General features: G+C 41.0%; 1 protein-coding gene across 1 annotated transcript in view; it reads left to right on the top strand.

Annotated features, from left to right (window-relative positions):
* The window catches only part of LOC139072053 (mucin-19-like), a 24,613-nt gene continuing 2,120 nt past the window's right edge, over positions 1–22,493 (top strand). Inside the window, exons 1-36 of the mRNA XM_070555243.1 lie at positions 1–1,030; positions 1,157–1,258; positions 1,358–1,525; positions 1,614–1,730; positions 1,901–3,019; positions 3,146–3,247; positions 3,347–3,514; positions 3,603–3,719; positions 3,890–5,698; positions 5,825–5,926; positions 6,026–6,193; positions 6,282–6,398; positions 6,569–8,377; positions 8,505–8,606; positions 8,706–8,873; positions 8,962–9,078; positions 9,249–11,057; positions 11,184–11,285; positions 11,382–11,549; positions 11,638–11,754; positions 11,927–13,735; positions 13,863–13,964; positions 14,064–14,231; positions 14,320–14,436; positions 14,607–16,415; positions 16,542–16,643; positions 16,743–16,910; positions 16,999–17,115; positions 17,286–19,094; positions 19,222–19,323; positions 19,423–19,590; positions 19,679–19,795; positions 19,961–21,769; positions 21,896–21,997; positions 22,097–22,264; positions 22,353–22,469. Of these exons, the coding sequence (XP_070411344.1) occupies positions 1–1,030; positions 1,157–1,258; positions 1,358–1,525; positions 1,614–1,730; positions 1,901–3,019; positions 3,146–3,247; positions 3,347–3,514; positions 3,603–3,719; positions 3,890–5,698; positions 5,825–5,926; positions 6,026–6,193; positions 6,282–6,398; positions 6,569–8,377; positions 8,505–8,606; positions 8,706–8,873; positions 8,962–9,078; positions 9,249–11,057; positions 11,184–11,285; positions 11,382–11,549; positions 11,638–11,754; positions 11,927–13,735; positions 13,863–13,964; positions 14,064–14,231; positions 14,320–14,436; positions 14,607–16,415; positions 16,542–16,643; positions 16,743–16,910; positions 16,999–17,115; positions 17,286–19,094; positions 19,222–19,323; positions 19,423–19,590; positions 19,679–19,795; positions 19,961–21,769; positions 21,896–21,997; positions 22,097–22,264; positions 22,353–22,469 (18,295 nt within the window). The remainder of the gene's footprint in view (positions 1,031–1,156; positions 1,259–1,357; positions 1,526–1,613; positions 1,731–1,900; positions 3,020–3,145; positions 3,248–3,346; positions 3,515–3,602; positions 3,720–3,889; positions 5,699–5,824; positions 5,927–6,025; positions 6,194–6,281; positions 6,399–6,568; positions 8,378–8,504; positions 8,607–8,705; positions 8,874–8,961; positions 9,079–9,248; positions 11,058–11,183; positions 11,286–11,381; positions 11,550–11,637; positions 11,755–11,926; positions 13,736–13,862; positions 13,965–14,063; positions 14,232–14,319; positions 14,437–14,606; positions 16,416–16,541; positions 16,644–16,742; positions 16,911–16,998; positions 17,116–17,285; positions 19,095–19,221; positions 19,324–19,422; positions 19,591–19,678; positions 19,796–19,960; positions 21,770–21,895; positions 21,998–22,096; positions 22,265–22,352; positions 22,470–22,493) is intronic.

A 22,493-nucleotide genomic window follows, 5' to 3' on the forward strand; every position in this document is an offset into this window, starting at 1 on the left:
ATGGAACAAGTTGGGAACATCACCAGTGGACCAGGTTGTTGTGGACAAAGTGAGTGTAACCAGCAAAAAACGACTGAAGCACCAATTTCAACAAGTGAAAAACGAGCCACTTCATCTGCTGCACCAACAACTGAAGAACTTACCAGCAGAAGTAAAGCACCAGACACCACAATTGAAGAGAGAGCAACAGTCTCTAAAGTACCAATAACTGAAAAGGTAAGACACAAACCTCCTAGACCAACAACGACAACTAAGGAACGAGCCACCACAACTGAAGTGCCAGAAACAAGCACAGATGCACCAGCCACTACAATTGATACACCAACAACTACCAGAGAACCTAGAACAACAACGAAAGCACCAACCACCACGGATAAACCAATAACCAAAATTCTAAGTTCAACATCCACACCAGAAGTTCCAACACCAAAAACTAAAGAACCTGCCTCAACTACCAGTGCACAGACAACAATTCAGGAAGCAACCACTGCGACTCGAACAACAACCAATACAACTGAAGTGCTAAAAACAGCAACTGAAGCATCAACCACAAGAATCACTGCACCAGCCACTACAACTGATGCACAAACAACAACTGAAGAAGCAACCACCACCTCTACAACACCAATCACAGCAACTGAAAAACCTTCCACAACAACTGACGCATCCACCTCAACCACTGAACCAGCAACGACAGCTAAAGGGCCAAAAACAACCACAGATGCACTAGCCACTATAAACATTACACCAACAACTACCGGAGAACCTAGCACCACAACTAAAGCACCAACCACTACTGAACGACCAATAAGTGAAATTCAAAGGTCTACCACTACACCAGAGGTTCCAACACCAAAAACTAAAGAACCAGCCTCAACAACCAGTGTACAGTCAACAATTCAGGAAGCAACCACCACAACTAGAACAACAAACACCACAACTGAAACAACTCCGTCAACAACTAAAAGACTAATTACAACAAAATTTGCAACAGCTACCACCACATTACGACCTACAACAGAACACAGAGGTATGTATTTTACTTGCAATTTTGTTTTTCTTTTTTTTACTATTTTGAGAAAAAAACTACAAAATATTGTTTAACACATGTAAACTCGTTGAAAGTAGCGGTTTCAACTGCTTTTTCTTTTTACAGGTGGCTCTTTGCATTGTATGGCCTGCACAGATGACAAGTGTGAAACCACATCAGAAAAGAAATGTGGCTCAGAGACAATGTGTGTTATTGCTTCCATTCAAGGTATGTTTCATTACAAGATGTTTTAGGGCAAAAGGTTGTTATTTTCTAATATTTTGTCTGTTTTGAACAAAAATAACAAACTTCTTCTGGACTCTACAGCCACTTCATCAGGAACTACAGAAAACAAAATCTACAGAGATTGTGCACCATCCATCCTGTGTCAAAAGCCAGGCATTCAGCTTTTTTCAGCCAACTTGGGTTTTTCAAGCGTACGTGCATCTGTAAAATGCTGCAACAATGACAACTGCAACTCACAAAATCTTCCCAGTACGTATGAATGCATAAAGTTTATAGATATAACTAAGTTTCTGATTAATTCAAAACATTGTTGAATACTTCTTTTCTTGTGTTTTAGTGCCTGGATCTCAGTCATCCAACAAACTGCGGTGTATCGTTTGTGACCCCAAAACTTCCACATGCAACTCAACTGTTTCATGTTTAGGAGAGGAAAACAGCTGCTTGACAGCCACAGGTGTGTATGCATGTTACAGGAATAGACAAGTCCAGACTATTTCTTCTTACTATGGAGTATAACAAAATAAAAATCACTGTTTAGAAATTAGAATAATTACATGTGAATGCTGTCAAACTAACTTTTTTCTATAAAAAAGTGTTCTTGATGAAAATCTTCGCTTTCCACAGTGAAACACGGATCCACAACTTACCCAGTGTGTGGCTGTGTAACTGAAAATACATGTGTAGCAGCTAAAGTCCTGCAAAGTCTACCATTCATGGAACAAGTTGGGAACATCACCAGTGGACCAGGTTGTTGTGGACAAAGTGAGTGTAACCAGCAAAAAACGACTGAAGCACCAATTTCAACAAGTGAAAAACGAGCCACTTCAACTGCTGCACCAACAACTGAAGAACTTACCAGCAGAAGTAAAGCACCAGACACCACAATTGAAGAGAGAGCAACTGTCTCTAAAGTACCAGTAACTGAAAAGGTAAGACCCAAAACTCCTAGACCAACAACGACAACTAAGGAACAAGCCACCACAACTGAAGTGCCAGAAACAAGCACTGATGCACCAGCCACTACAACTGATACACCAACAACTACCAGAGAACCTAGAAGAACAACGAAAGCACCAACCACCATGGATAAACCAATAACCGAAATTCTAAGTTCAACAACCACACCAGAAGTTCCAACACCAAAAACTAAAGAACCTGCCTCAACTACCAGTGCACAGACAACAATTCAGGAAGCAACCACTGCGACTCGAACAACAACCAATACAAATGAAGTGCTAAAAACAGCAACTGAAGCATCATCCACAAGAATCACTGCACCAGCCACTACAACTGATGCACAAACAACAACTGAAGAAGCAACCACCACCTCTACAACACCAATCACAGCAACTGAAAAACCTTCCACAACAACTGACGCATCCACCTCAACCACTGAGCCAGCAACGACAGCTAAAGGGCCAAAAACAACCACAGATGCACCAGCCACTATAAACATTACACCAACAACTACCGGAGAACCTAGCACCACAACTAAAGCACCAACCACTACTGAACGACCAATAAGTGAAATTCAAAGGTCTACCACCACACCAGAAGTTCCAACACCAAAAACTAAAGAACCAGCCTCAACAACCAGTGCACAGTCAACAATTCAGGAAGCAACCACCACAACTAGAACAACAAACACCACAACTGAAACAACTCCGTCAACAACTAAAAGACTAATTACAACAAAATTTGCAACAGCTACCACCACATTACGACCTACAACAGAACACAGAGGTATGTATTTTACTTGCAATTTTCTTTTTCTTTTTTCTACTATTTTGAGAAAAAAACTACAAAATATTGTTTAACACATGTAAACTCGTTGAAAGTAGCAGTTTCAAATGCTTTTTCTTTTTACAGGTGGCTCTTTGCATTGTATGGCCTGCAAAGATGACAAGTGTGAAACCACATCAGAAAAGAAATGTGGCTCAGAGACAATGTGTGTTATTGCTTCCATTCAAGGTATGTTCCATTACAAGATGTTTTAGGCAAAAAGGTTGTTATTTTCTAATGTTTTGTCTGTTTTGAACAAAAATAACAAACTTCTTCTGGACTCTACAGCCACTTCATCAGGAACTACAGAAAACAAAATCTACAGAGATTGTGCACCATCCATCCTGTGTCAAAAGCCAGGCATTCAGCTATTTTCAGCCAACTTGGGTTTTTCAAGCGTACGTGCATCTGTAAAATGCTGCAACAATGACAACTGCAACTCACAAAATCTTCCCAGTACGTATGAATGCATAAAGTTTATAGATATAACTAAGTTTCTGATTAATTCAAAACATTGTTGAATACTTCTTTTCTTCTGTTTTAGTGCCTGGATCTCAGTCATCCAACAAACTGCGGTGTATCGTTTGTGACCCCGAAACTTCCACATGCAACTCAACTGTTTCATGTTTAGGAGAGGAAAACAGCTGCTTGACAGCCACAGGTGTGTTTGCATGTTACAGGAATAGACAAGTCCAGACTATTTCTTCTTACTATGGAGTATAACAAAATAAAAATCACTGTTTAGAAATTAGAATATTTACATGTGAATGCTGTCAAACTAACTTTTTTCTATAAAAAAGTGTTCTTGATGAAAATCATCGCTTTCCACAGTGAAACACGGATCCATAACTTACCCATTGTGTGGCTGTGTAACTGAAAATACATGTGTAGCAGCTAAAGTCCTGCAAAGTCTACCATTCATGGAACAAGTTGGGAACATCACCAGTGGACCAGGTTGTTGTGGACAAAGTGAGTGTAACCAGCAAAAATCGACTGAAGCACCAATTTCAACAAGTGAAAAACGAGCCACTTCAACTGCTGCACCAACAACTGAAGAACTTACCAGCAGAAGTAAAGCACCAGACACCACAATTGAAGAGAGAGCAACAGTCTCTAAAGTACCAGTAACTGAAAAGGTAAGACCCAAAACTCCTAGACCAACAACGACAACTAAGGAAGAAGCCACCACAACTGAAGTGCCAGAAACAAGCACTGATGCACCAGCCACTACAATTGATACACCAACAACTACCAGAGAACCTAGAACAACAACGAAAGCACCAACCACCACGGATAAACCAATAACCGAAATTCTAAGTTCAACAACCACACCAGAAGTTCCACCACCAAAAACAAAAGAACCTGCCTCAACTACCAGTGCACAGACAACAATTCAGGAAGCAACCACTGCGACTCGAACAACAACCAATACAACTGAAGTGCTAAAAACAGCAACTGAAGCATCAACCACAAGAACCACTGCACCAGCCACTACAACTGATGCACAAACAACAACTGAAGAAGCAACCACCACCTCTACAACACCAATCACCCCAACTGAAAAACCTTCCACAACAACTGACGCACCCACCTCAACCACTGAACCAGCAACGACAACTAAAGGGCCAAAAACAACCACAGATGCACCAGCCACTAAAATCGATACACCAACAACTACCAGAGAACCTAGAACAACAACTAAAGCACCAACCACCACTGATAAACCAATAACCGAAATTCTAAGTTCAACCACCACACCAGAAGTTACAACACCAAAAACTAAAGAGCCAGCCTCAACAACCAGTGCACAGACAACAATTCAGGAAGCAACCACCGTGACTTTTACAACAACCATTACAACTGATGTGCCAAAAACAACAACTGAACCATCAACCACAAGAACCACTGCATCAGCCACTAAAACTGATGCACAAATAACAACTGAAGAAGCAACCACCACCTCTACAACACCAATCACTGCAACTGAAAAACCTTCCACAACAACTGACGCACCCACCTCAACCACTGAACCAGCAACAACAACTAAAGGGCCAAAACCAACCACAGATGCACCAGCCACTACAACCATTACACCAACAACTACCGGAGAACCTAGCACCACAACGAAAGTACCAACCACCACTGATAAACCAATAACCGAAATTCTAAGTTCATCAACGACACCAGAAGTTACAACACAAAAAACTAAAGAGCCAGCCTCAACAACCAGTGCACAGACAACAATTCAGGAAGCAACCACCGTGACTCGAACAACAACCAATACAACTGAAGTGCTAAAAACAACAACTGAAGCATCAACCACAAGAACCACTGCACCAGCCACTACAACCGTTACACCAACAACTACCGGAGAACCTAGCACCACAACTAAAGCACCAACCACCACTGAACGACCAATAAGTGAAATTCAAAGGTCTACCACTACACCAGAGGTTCCAACACCAAAAACTAAAGAACCAGCCTCAACAACCAGTGCACAGTCAACAATTCAGGAAGCAACCACCACAACTAGAACAACAAACACCACAACTGAAAAAACTCCGTCAACAACTAAAAGACTAATTACAACAAAATTTGCAACAGCTACCACCACATTACGACCTACAACAGAAATCAGAGGTATGTATTTCACTTGCAATCTGTTTTTTTCTTTTTTTACTATTTTGAGAAAAAAACTACAAAATATTGTTTAACACATGTAAACTCGTTGAAAGTAGCGGTTTCAAATAGTTTTACTTTTTACAGGTGGTTCTATGCATTGTATGGCCTGCACAGATGACAAGTGTGAAACCACATCAAAAAAGAAATGTGGCTCAGAGACAATGTGTGTTATTGCTTCCATTCAAGGTATCTTCCATTACAAGACGTTTTAGGCAAAAAAGTTGTTATTTTCTAATGTTTTGTCTGTTTTGAACAAAAATAACAAACTTCTTCTGGACTCTACAGCCACTTCATCAGGAACTACAGAAAACAAAATCTACAGAGATTGTGCACCATCCATCCTGTGTCAAAAGCCAGGCATTCAGCTATTTTCAGCCAACTTGGGTTTTTCAAGCGTACGTGCATCTGTAAAATGCTGCAACAATGACAACTGCAACTCACAAAATCTTCCCAGTATGTATGAATGCATAAAGTTTATAGATATAACTAAGTTTCTGATTAATTCAAAACATTGTTGAATACTTCTTTTATTCTGTTTTAGTGCCTGGATCTCAGTCATCCAACAAACTGCGGTGTATCGTTTGTGACCCCGAAACTTCCACATGCAACTCAACTGTTTCATGTTTAGGAGAGGAAAACAGCTGCTTGACAGCCACAGGTGTGTTTGCATGTTACAGGAATAGACAAGTCCAGACTATTTCTTCTTACTATGGAGTATAACAAAATAAAAATCACTGTTTAGAAATTAGAATATTTACATGTGAATGCTGTCAAACTAACTTTTTTCTATAAAAAAGTGTTCTTGATGAAAATCATCGCTTTCCACAGTGAAACACGGATCCATAACTTACCCATTGTGTGGCTGTGTAACTGAAAATACATGTGTAGCAGCTAAAGTCCTGCAAAGTCTACCATTCATGGAACAAGTTGGGAACATCACCAGTGGACCAGGTTGTTGTGGACAAAGTGAGTGTAACCAGCAAAAATCGACTGAAGCACCAATTTCAACAAGTGAAAAACGAGCCACTTCAACTGCTGCACCAACAACTGAAGAACTTACCAGCAGAAGTAAAGCACCAGACACCACAATTGAAGAGAGAGCAACAGTCTCTAAAGTACCAGTAACTGAAAAGGTAAGACCCAAAACTCCTAGACCAACAACGACAACTAAGGAAGAAGCCACCACAACTGAAGTGCCAGAAACAAGCACTGATGCACCAGCCACTACAATTGATACACCAACAACTACCAGAGAACCTAGAACAACAACGAAAGCACCAACCACCACGGATAAACCAATAACCGAAATTCTAAGTTCAACAACCACACCAGAAGTTCCACCACCAAAAACAAAAGAACCTGCCTCAACTACCAGTGCACAGACAACATTTCAGGAGGCAACCACTGCGACTCGAACAACAACCAATACAACTGAAGTGCTAAAAACAGCAACTGAAGCATCAACCACAAGAACCACTGCACCAGCCACTACAACTGATGCACAAACAACAACTGAAGAAGCAACCACCACCTCTACAACACCAATCACCCCAACTGAAAAACCTTCCACAACAACTGACGCACCCACCTCAACCACTGAACCATCAACAACAACAAAAGAGCCAAAAACAACCACAGATGCACCAGCCACTACAACCATTACACCAACAACTACCGGAGAACCTGGCACCACAACGAAAGTACCAACCACCACGGATAAACCAATAACCGAAATTCTAAGTTCAACCACCACACCAGAAGTTACAACACCAAAAACTAAAGAGCCAGCCTCAACAACCAGTGCACAGACAACAATTCAGGAAGCAACCACCGTGACTTTAAAAACAACCATTACAACTGATGTGCCAAAAACAACAACTGAAGCATCAACCACAAGAACCACTGCATCAGCCACTACAACTGATGCACAAATAACAACTGAAGAAGCAACCACCACCTCTACAACACCAATCACTGCAACTGAAAAACCTTCCACAACAACTGACGGACCCACCTCAACCACTGAACCAGCAACAACAACTAAAGGGCCAAAAACAACCACAGATGCACCAGCCACTACAACCATTACACCAACAACTACCGGAGAACCTAGCACCGCAACGAAAGTACCAACCACCACGGATAAACCAATAAACGAAATTCTAAGTTCAACAACCACACCAGAAGTTCCACCACCAAAAACAAAAGAACCTGCCTCAACAACAAGTGCACAGACAACAATTCAGGAAGCAACCACTGCGACTCGAACAACAACCAATACAACTGAAGTGCTAAAAACAACAACTGAAGCATCAACCACAAGAACCACTGCACCAGCCACTACAACCGTTACACCAACAACTACCGGAGAACCTAGCACCACAACTAAAGCACCAACCACCACTGAACGACCAATAAGTGAAATTCAAAGGTCTACCACTACACCAGAGGTTCCAACACCAAAAACTAAAGAACCAGCCTCAACAACCAGTGCACAGTCAACAATTCAGGAAGCAACCACCACAACTAGAACAACAAACACCACAACTGAAACAACTCCGTCAACAACTAAAAGACTAATTACAACAAAATTTGCAACAGCTACCACCACATTACGACCTACAACAGAAATCAGAGGTATGTATTTCACTTGCAATCTTTTTTTTTTCTTTTTTTACTATTTTTAGAAAAAAACTACAAAATATTGTTTAACACATGTAAACTCGTTGAAAGTAGCGGTTTCAAATGCTTTTACTTTTTACAGGTGGCTCTTTGCATTGTATGGCCTGCACAGATGACAAGTGTGAAACCACATCAAAAAAGAAATGTGGCTCAGAGACAATGTGTGTTATTGCTTCCATTAGAGGTATGTTCCATTACAAGACGTTTTAGGCAAAAAAGTTGTTATTTTCTAATGTTTTGTCTGTTTTGAACAAAAATAACAAACTTCTTCTGGACTCTACAGCCACTTCATCAGAAACTACAGAAAACAAAATCTACAGAGATTGTGCACCATCCATCCTGTGTCAAAAGCCAGGCATTCAGCTATTTTCAGCCAACTTGGGTTTTTCAAGTGTACGTGCATCTGTAAAATGCTGCAACAATGACAACTGCAACTCACAAAATCTTCCCAGTACGTAAGAATGCATAAAGTTTATAGATATAACTAAGTTTCTGATTAATTCAAAACATTGTTGAATACTTCTTTTCTTCTGTTTTAGTGCCTGGATCTCAGTCATCCAACAAACTGCGGTGTATCGTTTGTGACCCCGAAACTTCCACATGCAACTCAACTGTTTCATGTTTAGGAGAGGAAAACAGCTGCTTGACAGCCACAGGTGTGTTTGCATGTTACAGGAATAGACAAGTCCAGACTATTTCTTCTTACTATGGAGTATAACAAAATAAAAATCACTGTTTAGAAATTAGAATATTTACATGTGAATGCTGTCAAACTAACTTTTTTCTATAAAAAAGTGTTCTTGATGAAAATCATCGCTTTCCACAGTGAAACACGGATCCATAACTTACCCATTGTGTGGCTGTGTAACTGAAAATACATGTGTAGCAGCTAAAGTCCTGCAAAGTCTACCATTCATGGAACAAGTTGGGAACATCACCAGTGGACCAGGTTGTTGTGGACAAAGTGAGTGTAACCAGCAAAAATCGACTGAAGCACCAATTTCAACAAGTGAAAAACGAGCCACTTCAACTGCTGCACCAACAACTGAAGAACTTACCAGCAGAAGTAAAGCACCAGACACCACAATTGAAGAGAGAGCAACAGTCTCTAAAGTACCAGTAACTGAAAAGGTAAGACCCAAAACTCCTAGACCAACAACGACAACTAAGGAAGAAGCCACCACAACTGAAGTGCCAGAAACAAGCACTGATGCACCAGCCACTACAATTGATACACCAACAACTACCAGAGAACCTAGAACAACAACGAAAGCACCAACCACCACGGATAAACCAATAACCGAAATTCTAAGTTCAACAACCACACCAGAAGTTCCACCACCAAAAACAAAAGAACCTGCCTCAACTACCAGTGCACAGACAACATTTCAGGAGGCAACCACTGCGACTCGAACAACAACCAATGCAACTGAAGTGCTAAAAACAGCAACTGAAGCATCAACCACAAGAACCACTGCACCAGCCACTACAACTGATGCACAAACAACAACTGAAGAAGCAACCACCACCTCTACAACACCAATCACCCCAACTGAAAAACCTTCCACAACAACTGACGCACCCACCTCAACCACTGAACCAGCAACGACAACTAAAGGGCCAAAAACAACCACAGATGCACTAGCCACTAAAATCGATACACCAACAACTACCAGAGAACCTAGAACAACAACTAAAGCACCAACCACCACTGATAAACCAATAACCGAAATTCTAAGTTCAACCACCACACCAGAAGTTACAACACCAAAAACTAAAGAGCCAGCCTCAACAACCAGTGCACAGACAACAATTCAGGAAGCAACCACCGTGACTTTTACAACAACCATTACAACTGATGTGCCAAAAACAACAACTGAAGCATCAACCACAAGAACCACTGCATCAGCCACTACAACTGATGCACAAATAACAACTGAAGAAGCAACCACCACCTCTACAACACCAATCACTGCAACTGAAAAACCTTCCACAACAACTGACGCACCCACCTCAACCACTGAACCAGCAACAACAACTAAAGGGCCAAAAACAACCACAGATGCACCAGCCACTACAACCATTACACCAACAACTACCGGAGAACCTAGCACCACAACGAAAGTACCAACCACCACTGATAAACCAATAACCAAAATTCTAAGTTCATCAACCACACCAGAAGTTACAACACAAAAAACTAAAGAGCCAGCCTCAACAACCAGTGCACAGACAACAATTCAGGAAGCAACCACCGTGACTCGAACAACAACCAATACAACTGAAGTGCTAAAAACAACAACTGAAGCATCAACCACAAGAACCACTGCACCAGCCACTACAACCGTTACACCAACAACTACCGGAGAACCTAGCACCACAACTAAAGCACCAACCACCACTGAACGACCAATAAGTGAAATTCAAAGGTCTACCACTGCACCAGAGGTTCCAACACCAAAAACTAAAGAACCAGCCTCAACATCCAGTGCACAGTCAACAATTCAGGAAGCAACCACCACAACTAGAACAACAAACACCACAACTGAAACAACTCATTCAACAACTAAAAGACTAATTACAACAAAATTTGCAACAGCCACCACCACATTACGACCTACAACAGAAATCAGAGGTATGTATTTCACTTGCAATCTTTTTTTTTCTTTTTTTACTATTTTGAGAAAAAAACTACAAAATATTGTTTAACACATGTAAACTCGTTGAAAGTAGCGGTTTCAAATGCTTTTACTTTTTACAGGTGGCTCTTTGCATTGTATGGCCTGCACAGATGACAAGTGTGAAACCACATCAGAAAAGAAATGTGGCTCAGAGACAATGTGTGTTATTGCTTCCATTCAAGGTATGTTCCATTACAAGATGTTTTAGGCAAAAAAGTTGTTATTTTCTAATGTTTTGTCTGTTTTGAACAAAAATACACTTCTTCTGGACTCTACAGCCACTTCATCAGGAACTACAGAAAACAAAATCTACAGAGATTGTGCACCATCCATCCTGTGTCAAAAGCCAGGCATTCAGCTATTTTCAGCCAACTTGGGTTTTTCAAGCGTACGTGCATCTGTAAAATGCTGCAACAATGACAACTGCAACTCACAAAATCTTCCCAGTACGTATGAATGCATAAAGTTTATAGATATAACTAAGTTTCTGATTAATTCAAAACATTGTTGAATACTTCTTTTCTTGTGTTTTAGTGCCTGGATCTCAGTCATCCAACAAACTGCGGTGTATCGTTTGTGACCCCCAAACTTCCACATGCAACTCAACTGTTTCATGTTTAGGAGAGGAAAACAGCTGCTTGACAGCCACAGGTGTGTTTGCATGTTACAGGAATAGACAAGTCCAGACTATTTCTTCTTACTATGGAGTATAACAAAATAAAAATCACTGTTTAGAAATTAGAATAATTACATGTGAATGCTGTCAAACTAACTTTTTTCTATAAAAAAAAGTGTTCTTGATGAAAATCATCGCTTTCCACAGTGAAACACGGCTACACAACTTACCCAGTGTGTGGCTGTGTAACTGAAAATACATGTGTAGCAGCTAAAGTCCTGCAAAGTCTACCATTCATGGAACAAGTTGGGAACATCACCAGTGGACCAGGTTGTTGTGGACAAAGTGAGTGTAACCAGCAAAAAACGACTGAAGCACCAATTTCAACAAGTGAAAAACGAGCCACTTCAACTGCTGCACCAACAACTGAAGAACTTACCAGCAGAAGTAAAGCACCAGACACCAAAATTGAAGAGAGAGCAACAGTCTCTAAAGTACCAGTAACTGAAAAGGTAAGACCCAAAACTCCTAGACCAACAACGACAACTAAGGAACAAGCCACCACAACTGAAGTGCCAGAAGCAAGCACTGATGCACCAGCCACTACAATTGATACACCAACAACTACCAGAGAACCTAGAACAACAACGAAAGCACCAACCACCACGGATAAACCAATAACCGAAATTCTAAGTTCAACAACCACACCAGAAGTTCCACCACCAAAAACAAAAGAACCTGCCTCAACTACCAGTGCACAGACAACATTTCAGGAGGCAACCACTGCGACTCGAACAACAACCAATACAACTGAAGTGCTAAAAACAGCAACTGAAGCATCAACCACAAGAACCACTGCACCAGCCACTACAACTGACGCACAAACAACAACTGAAGAAGCAACCACCACCTCTACAACACCAATCACCCCAACTGAAAAACCTTCCACAACAACTGACGCACCCACCTCAACCACTGAACCAGCAACGACAACTAAAGGGCCAAAAACAACCACAGATGCACCAGCCACTAAAATCGATACACCAACAACTACCAGAGAACCTAGAACAACAACGAAAGCACCAACCACCACTGATAAACCAATAACCGAAATTCTAAGTTCAACCACCACACCAGAAGTTACAACACCAAAAACTAAAGAGCCAGCCTCAACAACCAGTGCACAGACAACAATTCAGGAAGCAACCACCGTGACTTTAACAACAACCATTACAACTGATGTGCCAAAAACAACAACTGAAGCATCAACCACAAGAACCACTGCATCAGCCACTACAACTGATGCACAAATAACAACTGAAGAAGCAACCACCACCTCTACAACACCAATCACTGCAACTGAAAAACCTTCCACAACAACTGACGCACCCACCTCAACCACTGAACCAGCAACAACAACTAAAGGGCCAAAAACAACCACAGATGCACCAGCCACTACAACCATTACACCAACAACTACCGGAGAACCTAGCACCACAACGAAAGTACCAACCACCACTGATAAACCAATAACCGAAATTCTAAGTTCAACAACCACACCAGAAGTTACAACACAAAAAACTAAAGAGCCAGCCTCAACAACCAGTGCACAGACAACAATTCAGGAAGCAACCACCGTGACTCGAACAACAACCAATACAACTGAAGTGCTAAAAACAACAACTGAAGCATCAACCACAAGAACCACTGCACCAGCCACTACAACCGTTACACCAACAACTACCGGAGAACCTAGCACCACAACTAAAGCACCAACCACCACTGAACGACCAATAAGTGAAATTCAAAGGTCTACCACTACACCAGAGGTTCCATCACCAAAAACTAAAGAACCAGCCTCAACAACCAGTGCACAGTCAACAATTCAGGAAGCAACCACCACAACTAGAACAACAAACACCACAACTGAAAAAACTCCGTCAACAACTAAAAGACTAATTACAACAAAATTTGCAACAGCTACCACCACATTACGACCTACAACAGAAATCAGAGGTATGTATTTCACTTGCAATCTTTTTTTTTTCTTTTTTTACTATGTTGAGAAAAAAACTACAAAATATTGTTTAACACATGTAAACTCGTTGAAAGTAGCGGTTTCAAATGCTTTTACTTTTTACAGGTGGCTCTTTGCATTGTATGGCCTGCACAGATGACAAGTGTGAAACCACAACAGAAAAGAAATGTGGCTCAGAGACAATGTGTGTTATTGCTTCCATTCAAGGTATGTTTCATTACAAGATGTTTTAGGCAAAAAAGTTGTTATTTTCTAATGTTTTGTCTGTTTTGAACAAAAATAACAAACTTTTTCTGGACTCTACAGCCACTTCATCAGGAACTACAGAAAACAAAATCTACAGAGATTGTGCACCATCCATCCTGTGTCAAAAGCCAGGCATTCAGCTATTTTCAGCCAACTTGGGTTTTTCAAGCGTACGTGCATCTGTAAAATGCTGCAACAATGACAACTGCAACTCACAAAATCTTCCCAGTACGTATGAATGCATAAAGTTTATAGATATAACTAAGTTTCTGATTAATTCAAAACATTGTTGAATACGTCTTTTCTTGTGTTTTAGTGCCTGGATCTCAGTCATCCAACAAACTGCGGTGTATCGTTTGTGACCCCAAAACTTCCACATGCAACTCAACTGTTTCATGTTTAGGAGAGGAAAACAGCTGCTTGACAGCCACAGGTGTGTTTGCATGTTACAGGAATAGACAAGTCCAGACTATTTCTTCTTACTATGGAGTATAACAAAATAAAAATCACTGTTTAGAAATTGGAATAATTACATGTGAATGCTGTCAAACTAACTTTTTTCTATAAAAAAGTGTTCTTGATGAAAATCATCGCTTTCCACAGTGAAACACGGATCCACAACTTACCCAGTGTGTGGCTGTGTAACTGAAAATACATGTGTAGCAGCTAAAGTCCTGCAAAGTCTACCATTCATGGAACAAGTTGGGAACATCACCAGTGGACCAGGTTGTTGTGGACAAAGTGAGTGTAACCAGCAAAAAACGACTGAAGCACCAATTTCAACAAGTGAAAAACGAGCCACTTCAACTGCTGCACCAACAACTGAAGAACTTACCAGCAGAAGTAAAGCACCAGACACCACAATTGAAGAGAGAGCAACAGTCTCTAAAGTACCAGTAACTGAAAAGGTAAGACCCAAAACTCCTAGACCAACAACGACAACTAAGGAAAAAGCCACCACAACTGAAGTGTCAGAAACAAGCACTGATGCACCAGCCACTACAATTGATACACCAACAACTACCAGAGAACCTAGAACAACAACGAAAGCACCAACCACCACGGATAAACCAATAACCGAAATTCTAAGTTCAACAACCACACCAGAAGTTCCACCACCAAAAACAAAAGAACCTGCCTCAACTACCAGTGCACAGACAACATTTCAGGAGGCAACCACTGCGACTCGAACAACAACCAATACAACTGAAGTGCTAAAAACAGCAACTGAAGCATCAACCACAAGAACCACTGCACCAGCCACTACAACTGATGCACAAACAACAACCGAAGAAGCAACCACCACCTCTACAACACCAATCACCCCAACTGAAAAACCTTCCACAACAACTGACGCACCCACCTCAACCACTGAACCAGCAACGACAACTAAAGGGCCAAAAACAACCACAGATGCACCAGCCACTAAAATCGATACACCAACAACTACCAGAGAACCTAGAACAACAACTAAAGCACCAACCACCACTGATAAACCAATAACCGAAATTCTAAGTTCAACCACCACACCAGAAGTTACAACACCAAAAACTAAAGAGCCAGCCTCAACAACCAGTGCACAGACAACAATTCAGGAAGCAACCACCGTGACTTTAACAACAACCATTACAACTGATGTGCCAAAAACAACAACTGAAGCATCAACCACAAGAACCACTGCATCAGCCACTACAACTGATGCACAAATAACAACTGAAGAAGCAACCACCACCTCTACAACACCAATCACTGCAACTGAAAAACCTTCCACAACAACTGACGGACCCACCTCAACCACTGAACCAGCAACAACAACTAAAGGGCCAAAAACAACCACAGATGCACCAGCCACTACAACCATTGCACCAACAACTACCGGAGAACCTAGCACCACAACGAAAGTACCAACCACCACGGATAAACCAATAACCGAAATTCTAAGTTCAACAACCACACCAGAAGTTCCACCACCAAAACCAAAAGAACCAGCCTCAACTACCAGTGCACAGACAACAATTCAGGAAGCAACCACTGCGACTCGAACAACAACCAATACAACTGAAGTGCTAAAAACAACAACTGAAGCATCAACCACAAGAACCACTGCACCAGCCACTACAACCGTTACACTTACAACTACTGGAGAACCTAGCACCACAACTAAAGCACCAACCACCACTGAACGACCAATAAGTGAAATTCAAAGGTCTACCACCACACCAGAGGTTCCAACACCAAAAACTAAAGAACCAGCCTCAACAACCAGTGCACAGTCAACAATTCAGGAAGCAACCACCACAACAAGAGCAACAAACACCACAACTGAAACAACTCTGTCAACAACTAAAAGACTAATTTCAACAAAATTTGCAACAGCTTCCACCACATTACGACCTACAACAGAACACAGAGGTATGTATTTTACTTGCAATCTTTTTTTTTCTTTTTTTTACTATTTTGAGAAAAAACTACAAAATATTGTTTGACACATGTAAACTCGTTGAAAGTAGCGGTTTCAAATGCTTTTACTTTTTACAGGTGGCTCTTTGCATTGTATGGCCTGCACAGATGACAAGTGTAAAACCACATCAGAAAAGAAATGTGGCTCAGAGACAATGTGTGTTATTGCTTCCATTCAAGGTATGTTTCATTACAAGATGTTTTAGGCAAAAAGGTTGTTATTTTCTAATGTTTTGTCTGTTTTGAACAAAAATAACAAACTTCTTCTGGACTCTACAGCCACTGCATCAGGAACTACAGAAAACAAAATCTACAAAGATTGTGCACCATCCATCCTGTGTCAAAAGCCAGGCATTCAGCTATTTTCAGCCAACTTGGGTTTTTCAAGCGTACGTGCATCTGTAAAATGCTGCAACAATGACAACTGCAACTCACAAAATCTTCCCAGTACGTATGAATGCATAAAGTTTATAGATATAACTAAGTTTCTGATTAATTCAAAACATTAATGAATACTTCTTTTCTTGTGTTTTAGTGCCTGGATCTCAGTCATCCAACAAACTGCGGTGTATCGTTTGTGACCCCAAAACTTCCACATATAACTCAACTGTTTCATGTTTAGGAGAGGAAAACAGCTGCTTGACAGCCACAGGTGTGTTTGCATGTTACAGGAATAGACAAGTCCAGACTATTTCTTCTTACTATGGAGTATAACAAAATAAAAATCACTGTTTAGAAATTAGAATAATTACATGTGAATGCTGTCAAACTAACTTGTTTCTATAAAAAAGTGTTCTTGATGAAAATCATTGTTTTCCACAGTGAAACACGGATACACAACTTACCCAGTGTGTGGCTGTGTAACTGAAAATACATGTGTAGCAGCTAAAGTCCTGCAAAGTCTACCATTCATGGAACAAGTTGGGAACATCACCAGTGGACCAGGTTGTTGTGGACAAAGTGAGTGTAACCAGCAAAAAACGACTGAAGCACCAATTTCAACAAGTGAAAAACGAGCCACTTCAACTGCTGCACCAACAACTGAAGAACTTAACAGCAGAAGTAAAGCACCAGACACCACAATTGAAGAGAGAGCAACAGTCTCTAAAGTACCAGTAACTGAAAAGGTAAGCCCCAAAACTCCTAGACCAACAACGACAACTAAGGAAGAAGCCACCACAACTGAAGTGCCAGAAATAAGCACTGATGCACCAGCCACTACAATTGATACACCAACAACAACCAGAGAACCTAGAACAACAACGAAAGCACCAACCACCACGGATAAACCAATAACCGAAATTCTAAGTTCAACAACCACACCAGAAGTTCCACCACCAAAAACAAAAGAACCTGCCTCAACTACCAGTGCACAGACAACAATTCAGGAAGCAACCACTGCGACTCGAACAACAACCAATACAACTGAAGTGCTAAAAACAACAACTGAAGCATCAACCACAAGAACCACTGCATCAGCCACTACAACTGATGCACAAACAACAACTGAAGAAGCAACCACCACCTCTACAACACCAATCACTGCAACTGAAAAACCTTCCACAACAACTGACGCACCCACCTCAACCACTGAACCAGCAACGACAACTAAAGGGCCAAAAACAACCACAGATGCACCAGCCACTAAAATCGATACACCAACAACTACCAGAGAACCTAGAACAACAACTAAAGCACCAACCACCACTGATAAACCAATAACCGAAATTCTAAGTTCAACCACCACACCAGAAGTTACAACACCAAAAACTAAAGAGCCAGCCTCAACAACCAGTGCACAGACAACAATTCAGGAAGCAACCACCGTGACTTTAACAACAACCATTACAACTGATGTGCCAAAAACAACAACTGAAGCATCAACCACAAGAACCACTGCATCAGCCACTACAACTGATGCACAAATAACAACTGAAGAAGCAACCACCACCTCTACAACAAAAATCACTGCAATTGAAAAACCTTCCACAACAACTGACGCACCCACCTCAACCACTGAACCAGCAACAACAACTAAAGGGCCAAAAACAACCACTGATGCACAAGCCACTACAACCATTACACCAACAACTACCGGAGAACCTAGCACCACAACGAAAGTACCAACCACCACGGATAAACCAATAACCGAAATTCTAAGTTCAACAACCACACCAGAAGTTCCACCACCAAAAACAAAAGAACCTGCCTCAACAACCAGTGCACAGACAACAATTCAGGAAGCAACCACTGCGACTCTAACAACAACCAATACAACTGAAGTGCTAAAAACAACAACTGAAGCATCAACCACAAGAACCACTGCACCAGCCACTACAACCGTTACACCAACAACTACCGGAGAACCTAGCACCACAACTAAAGCACCAACCACCACTGAACGACCAGTAAGTGAAATTCAAAGGTCTACCACCACACCAGAGGTTCCAACACCAAAAACTAAAGAACCAGCCTCAACAACCAGTGCACAGTCAACAATTCAGGAAGCAACCACCACAACTAGAACAAAAAACACCACAACTGAAACAACTCCGTCAACAACTAAAAGACTAATTACAACAAAATTTGCAACAGCTACCACCACATTACGACCTACAACAGAACACAGAGGTATGTATTTGACTTGCAATCTTTTTTTTTTCTTTTTTTAACTATTTTGAGAAAAAACTACAAAATATTGTTTAACACATGTAAACTCGTTGAAAGTAGCGGTTTCAAATGCTTTTACTTTTTACAGGTGGCTCTTTGCATTGTATGGCCTGCACAGATGACAAGTGTGAAACCACAACAGAAAAGAAATGTGGCTCAGAGACAATGTGTGTTATTGCTTCCATTCAAGGTATGTTTCATTACAAGATGTTTTAGGCAAAAAGGTTGTTATTTTCTAATGTTTTGTCTGTTTTGAACAAAAATAACAAACTTCTTCTGGACTCTACAGCCACTTCATCAGGAACTACAGAAAACAAAATCTACAAAGATTGTGCACCATCCATCCTGTGTCAAAAGCCAGGCATTCAGCTATTTTCAGCCAACTTGGGTTTTTCAAGCGTACGTGCATCTGTAAAATGCTGCAACAATGACAACTGCAACTCACAAAATCTTCCCAGTACGTATGAATGCATAAAGTTTATAGATATGACTAAATTTCTGATTAATTCAAAACATTAATGAATACTTATTTTCTTGTGTTTTAGTGCCTGGATCTCAGTCATCCAACAAACTGCAGTGTATCGTTTGTGACCCCAAAACTTCCACATATAACTCAACTGTTTCATGTTTAGGAGAGGAAAACAGCTGCTTGACAGCCACAGGTGTGTTTGCATGTTACAGGAATAGACAAGTCCAGACTATTTCTTACTATGGAGTATAACAAAATAAAAATCACTGTTTAGAAATTAGAATAATTACGTGAATGCTGTCAAACTAACTTGTTTCTATAAAACAGTGTTCTTGATGAAAATCTTCGCTTTCCACAGTGAAACACGGCTACACAACTTACCCAGTGTGTGGCTGTGTAACTGAAAATACATGTGTAGCAGCTAAAGTCCTGCAAAGTCTACCATTCATGGAACAAGTTGGGAACATCACCAGTGGACCAGGTTGTTGTGGACAAAGTGAGTGTAACCAGCAAAAAACGACTGAAGCACCAATTTCAACAAGTGAAAAACGAGCCACTTCAACTGCTGCACCAACAACTGAAGAACTTACCAGAAGAAGTAAAGCACCAGACACCACAATTGAAGAGAGAGCAACAGTCTCTAAAGTACCAGTAACTGAAAAGGTAAGACCCAAAACTCCTAGACCAACAACGACAACTAAGGAAGAAACCACCACAACTGAAGTGCCAGAAACAAGCACTGATGCACCAGCCACTACAATTGATACACCAACAACTACCAGAGAACCTAGAACAACAACGAAAGCACCAACCACCACGGATAAACCAATAACCGAAATTCTAAGTTCAACAACCACACCAGAAGTTCCACCACCAAAAACAAAAGAACATGCCTCAACTACCAGTGCACAGACAACAATTCAGGAAGCAACCACTGCAACTCGAACAACAACCAATACAACTGAAGTGCTAAAAACAGCAACTGAAGCATCAACCATAAGAACCACTGCATCAGCCACTACAACTGATGCACAAACAACAACTGAAGAAGCAACCACCACCTCAACAACACCAATCACTGCAACTGAAAAACCTTCCACAACAACTGACGCACCCACCTCAACCACTGAACCAGCAACGACAACTAAAGGGCCAAAAACAACCACAGATGCACCAGCCACTAAAATCGATACACCAACAACTACCAGAGAACCTAGAACAACAACGAAAGCACCAACCACCACTGATAAACCAATAACCGAAATTCTAAGTTCAACCACCACACCAGAAGTTACAACACCAAAAACTAAAGAGCCAGCCTCAACAACCAGTGCACAGACAACAATTCAGGAAGCAACCACCGTGACTTTAACAACAACCATTACAACTGATGTGCCAAAAACAACAACTGAAGCATCAACCACAAGAACCCCTGCACCAGCCACTACAACTGATGCACAAATAACAACTGAAGAAGCAACCACCACCACCACAACACCAATCACTGCAACTGAAAAACCTTCCACAACAACTGACGCACCCACCTCAATCACTGAACCAGCAACAACAACTAAAGGGCCAAAAACAACCACAGATGCACCAGCCACTACAACCATTACACCATCAACTACCGGAGAACCTAGCACCACAACGAAAGTACCAACCACCACGGATAAACCAATAACCGAAATTCTAAGTTCAACAACCACACCAGAAGTTCCACCACCAAAAACAAAAGAACCTGCCTCAACTACCAGTGCACAGACAACAATTCAGGAAGCAACCACTGCGACTCGAACAACAACAAATACAACTGAAGTGCTAAAAACAACAACTGAAGCATCAACCACAAGAACCACTGCACCAGCCACTACAACCGTTACACCAACAACTACCGGAGAACCTAGCACCACAACTAAAGCACCAACCACCACTGAACGACCAATAAGTGAAATTCAAAGGTCTACCACCACACCAGAGGTTCCAACACCAAAAACTAAAGAACCAGCCTCAACAACCAGTGCACAGTCAACAATTCAGGAAGCAACCACCACAACTAGAACAACAAACACCACAACTGAAACAACTCCGTCAACAACTAAAAGACTAATTACAACAAAATTTGCAACAGCTACCACCACATTACGACCTACAACAGAACACAGAGGTATGTATTTTACTTGCAATCTTTTTTTTTCTTTTTTTTACTATTTTTAGAAAAAACTACAAAATATTGTTTAACACATGTAAACTCGTTGAAAGTAGCGGTTTCAAATGCTTTTACTTTTTACAGGTGGCTCTTTGCATTGTATGGCCTGCACAGATGACAAGTGTGAAACCACAACAGAAAAGAAATGTGGCTCAGAGACAATGTGTGTTATTGCTTCCATTCAAGGTATGTTTCATTACAAGATGTTTTAGGCAAAAAGGTTGTTATTTTCTAATGTTTTGTCTGTTTTGAACAAAAATAACAAACTTCTTCTGGACTCTACAGCCACTTCATCAGGAACTACAGAAAACAAAATCTACAAAGATTGTGCACCATCCATCCTGTGTCAAAAGCCAGGCATTCAGCTATTTTCAGCCAACTTGGGTTTTTCAAGCGTACGTGCATCTGTAAAATGCTGCAACAATGACAACTGCAACTCACAAAATCTTCCCAGTACGTATGAATGCATAAAGTTTATAGATATAACTAAGTTTCTGATTAATTCAAAACATTAATGAATACTTCTTTTCTTGTGTTTTAGTGCCTGGATCTCAGTCATCCAACAAACTGCGGTGTATCGTTTGTGACCCCAAAACTTCCACATATAACTCAACTGTTTCATGTTTAGGAGAGGAAAACAGCTGCTTGACAGCCACAGGTGTGTTTGCATGTTACAGGAATA

Source organism: Nothobranchius furzeri, chromosome 10 (genome assembly GCF_043380555.1).
Source record: "Nothobranchius furzeri strain GRZ-AD chromosome 10, NfurGRZ-RIMD1, whole genome shotgun sequence".
NCBI classification, from domain to species: Eukaryota; Metazoa; Chordata; class Actinopteri; order Cyprinodontiformes; family Nothobranchiidae; genus Nothobranchius; species Nothobranchius furzeri.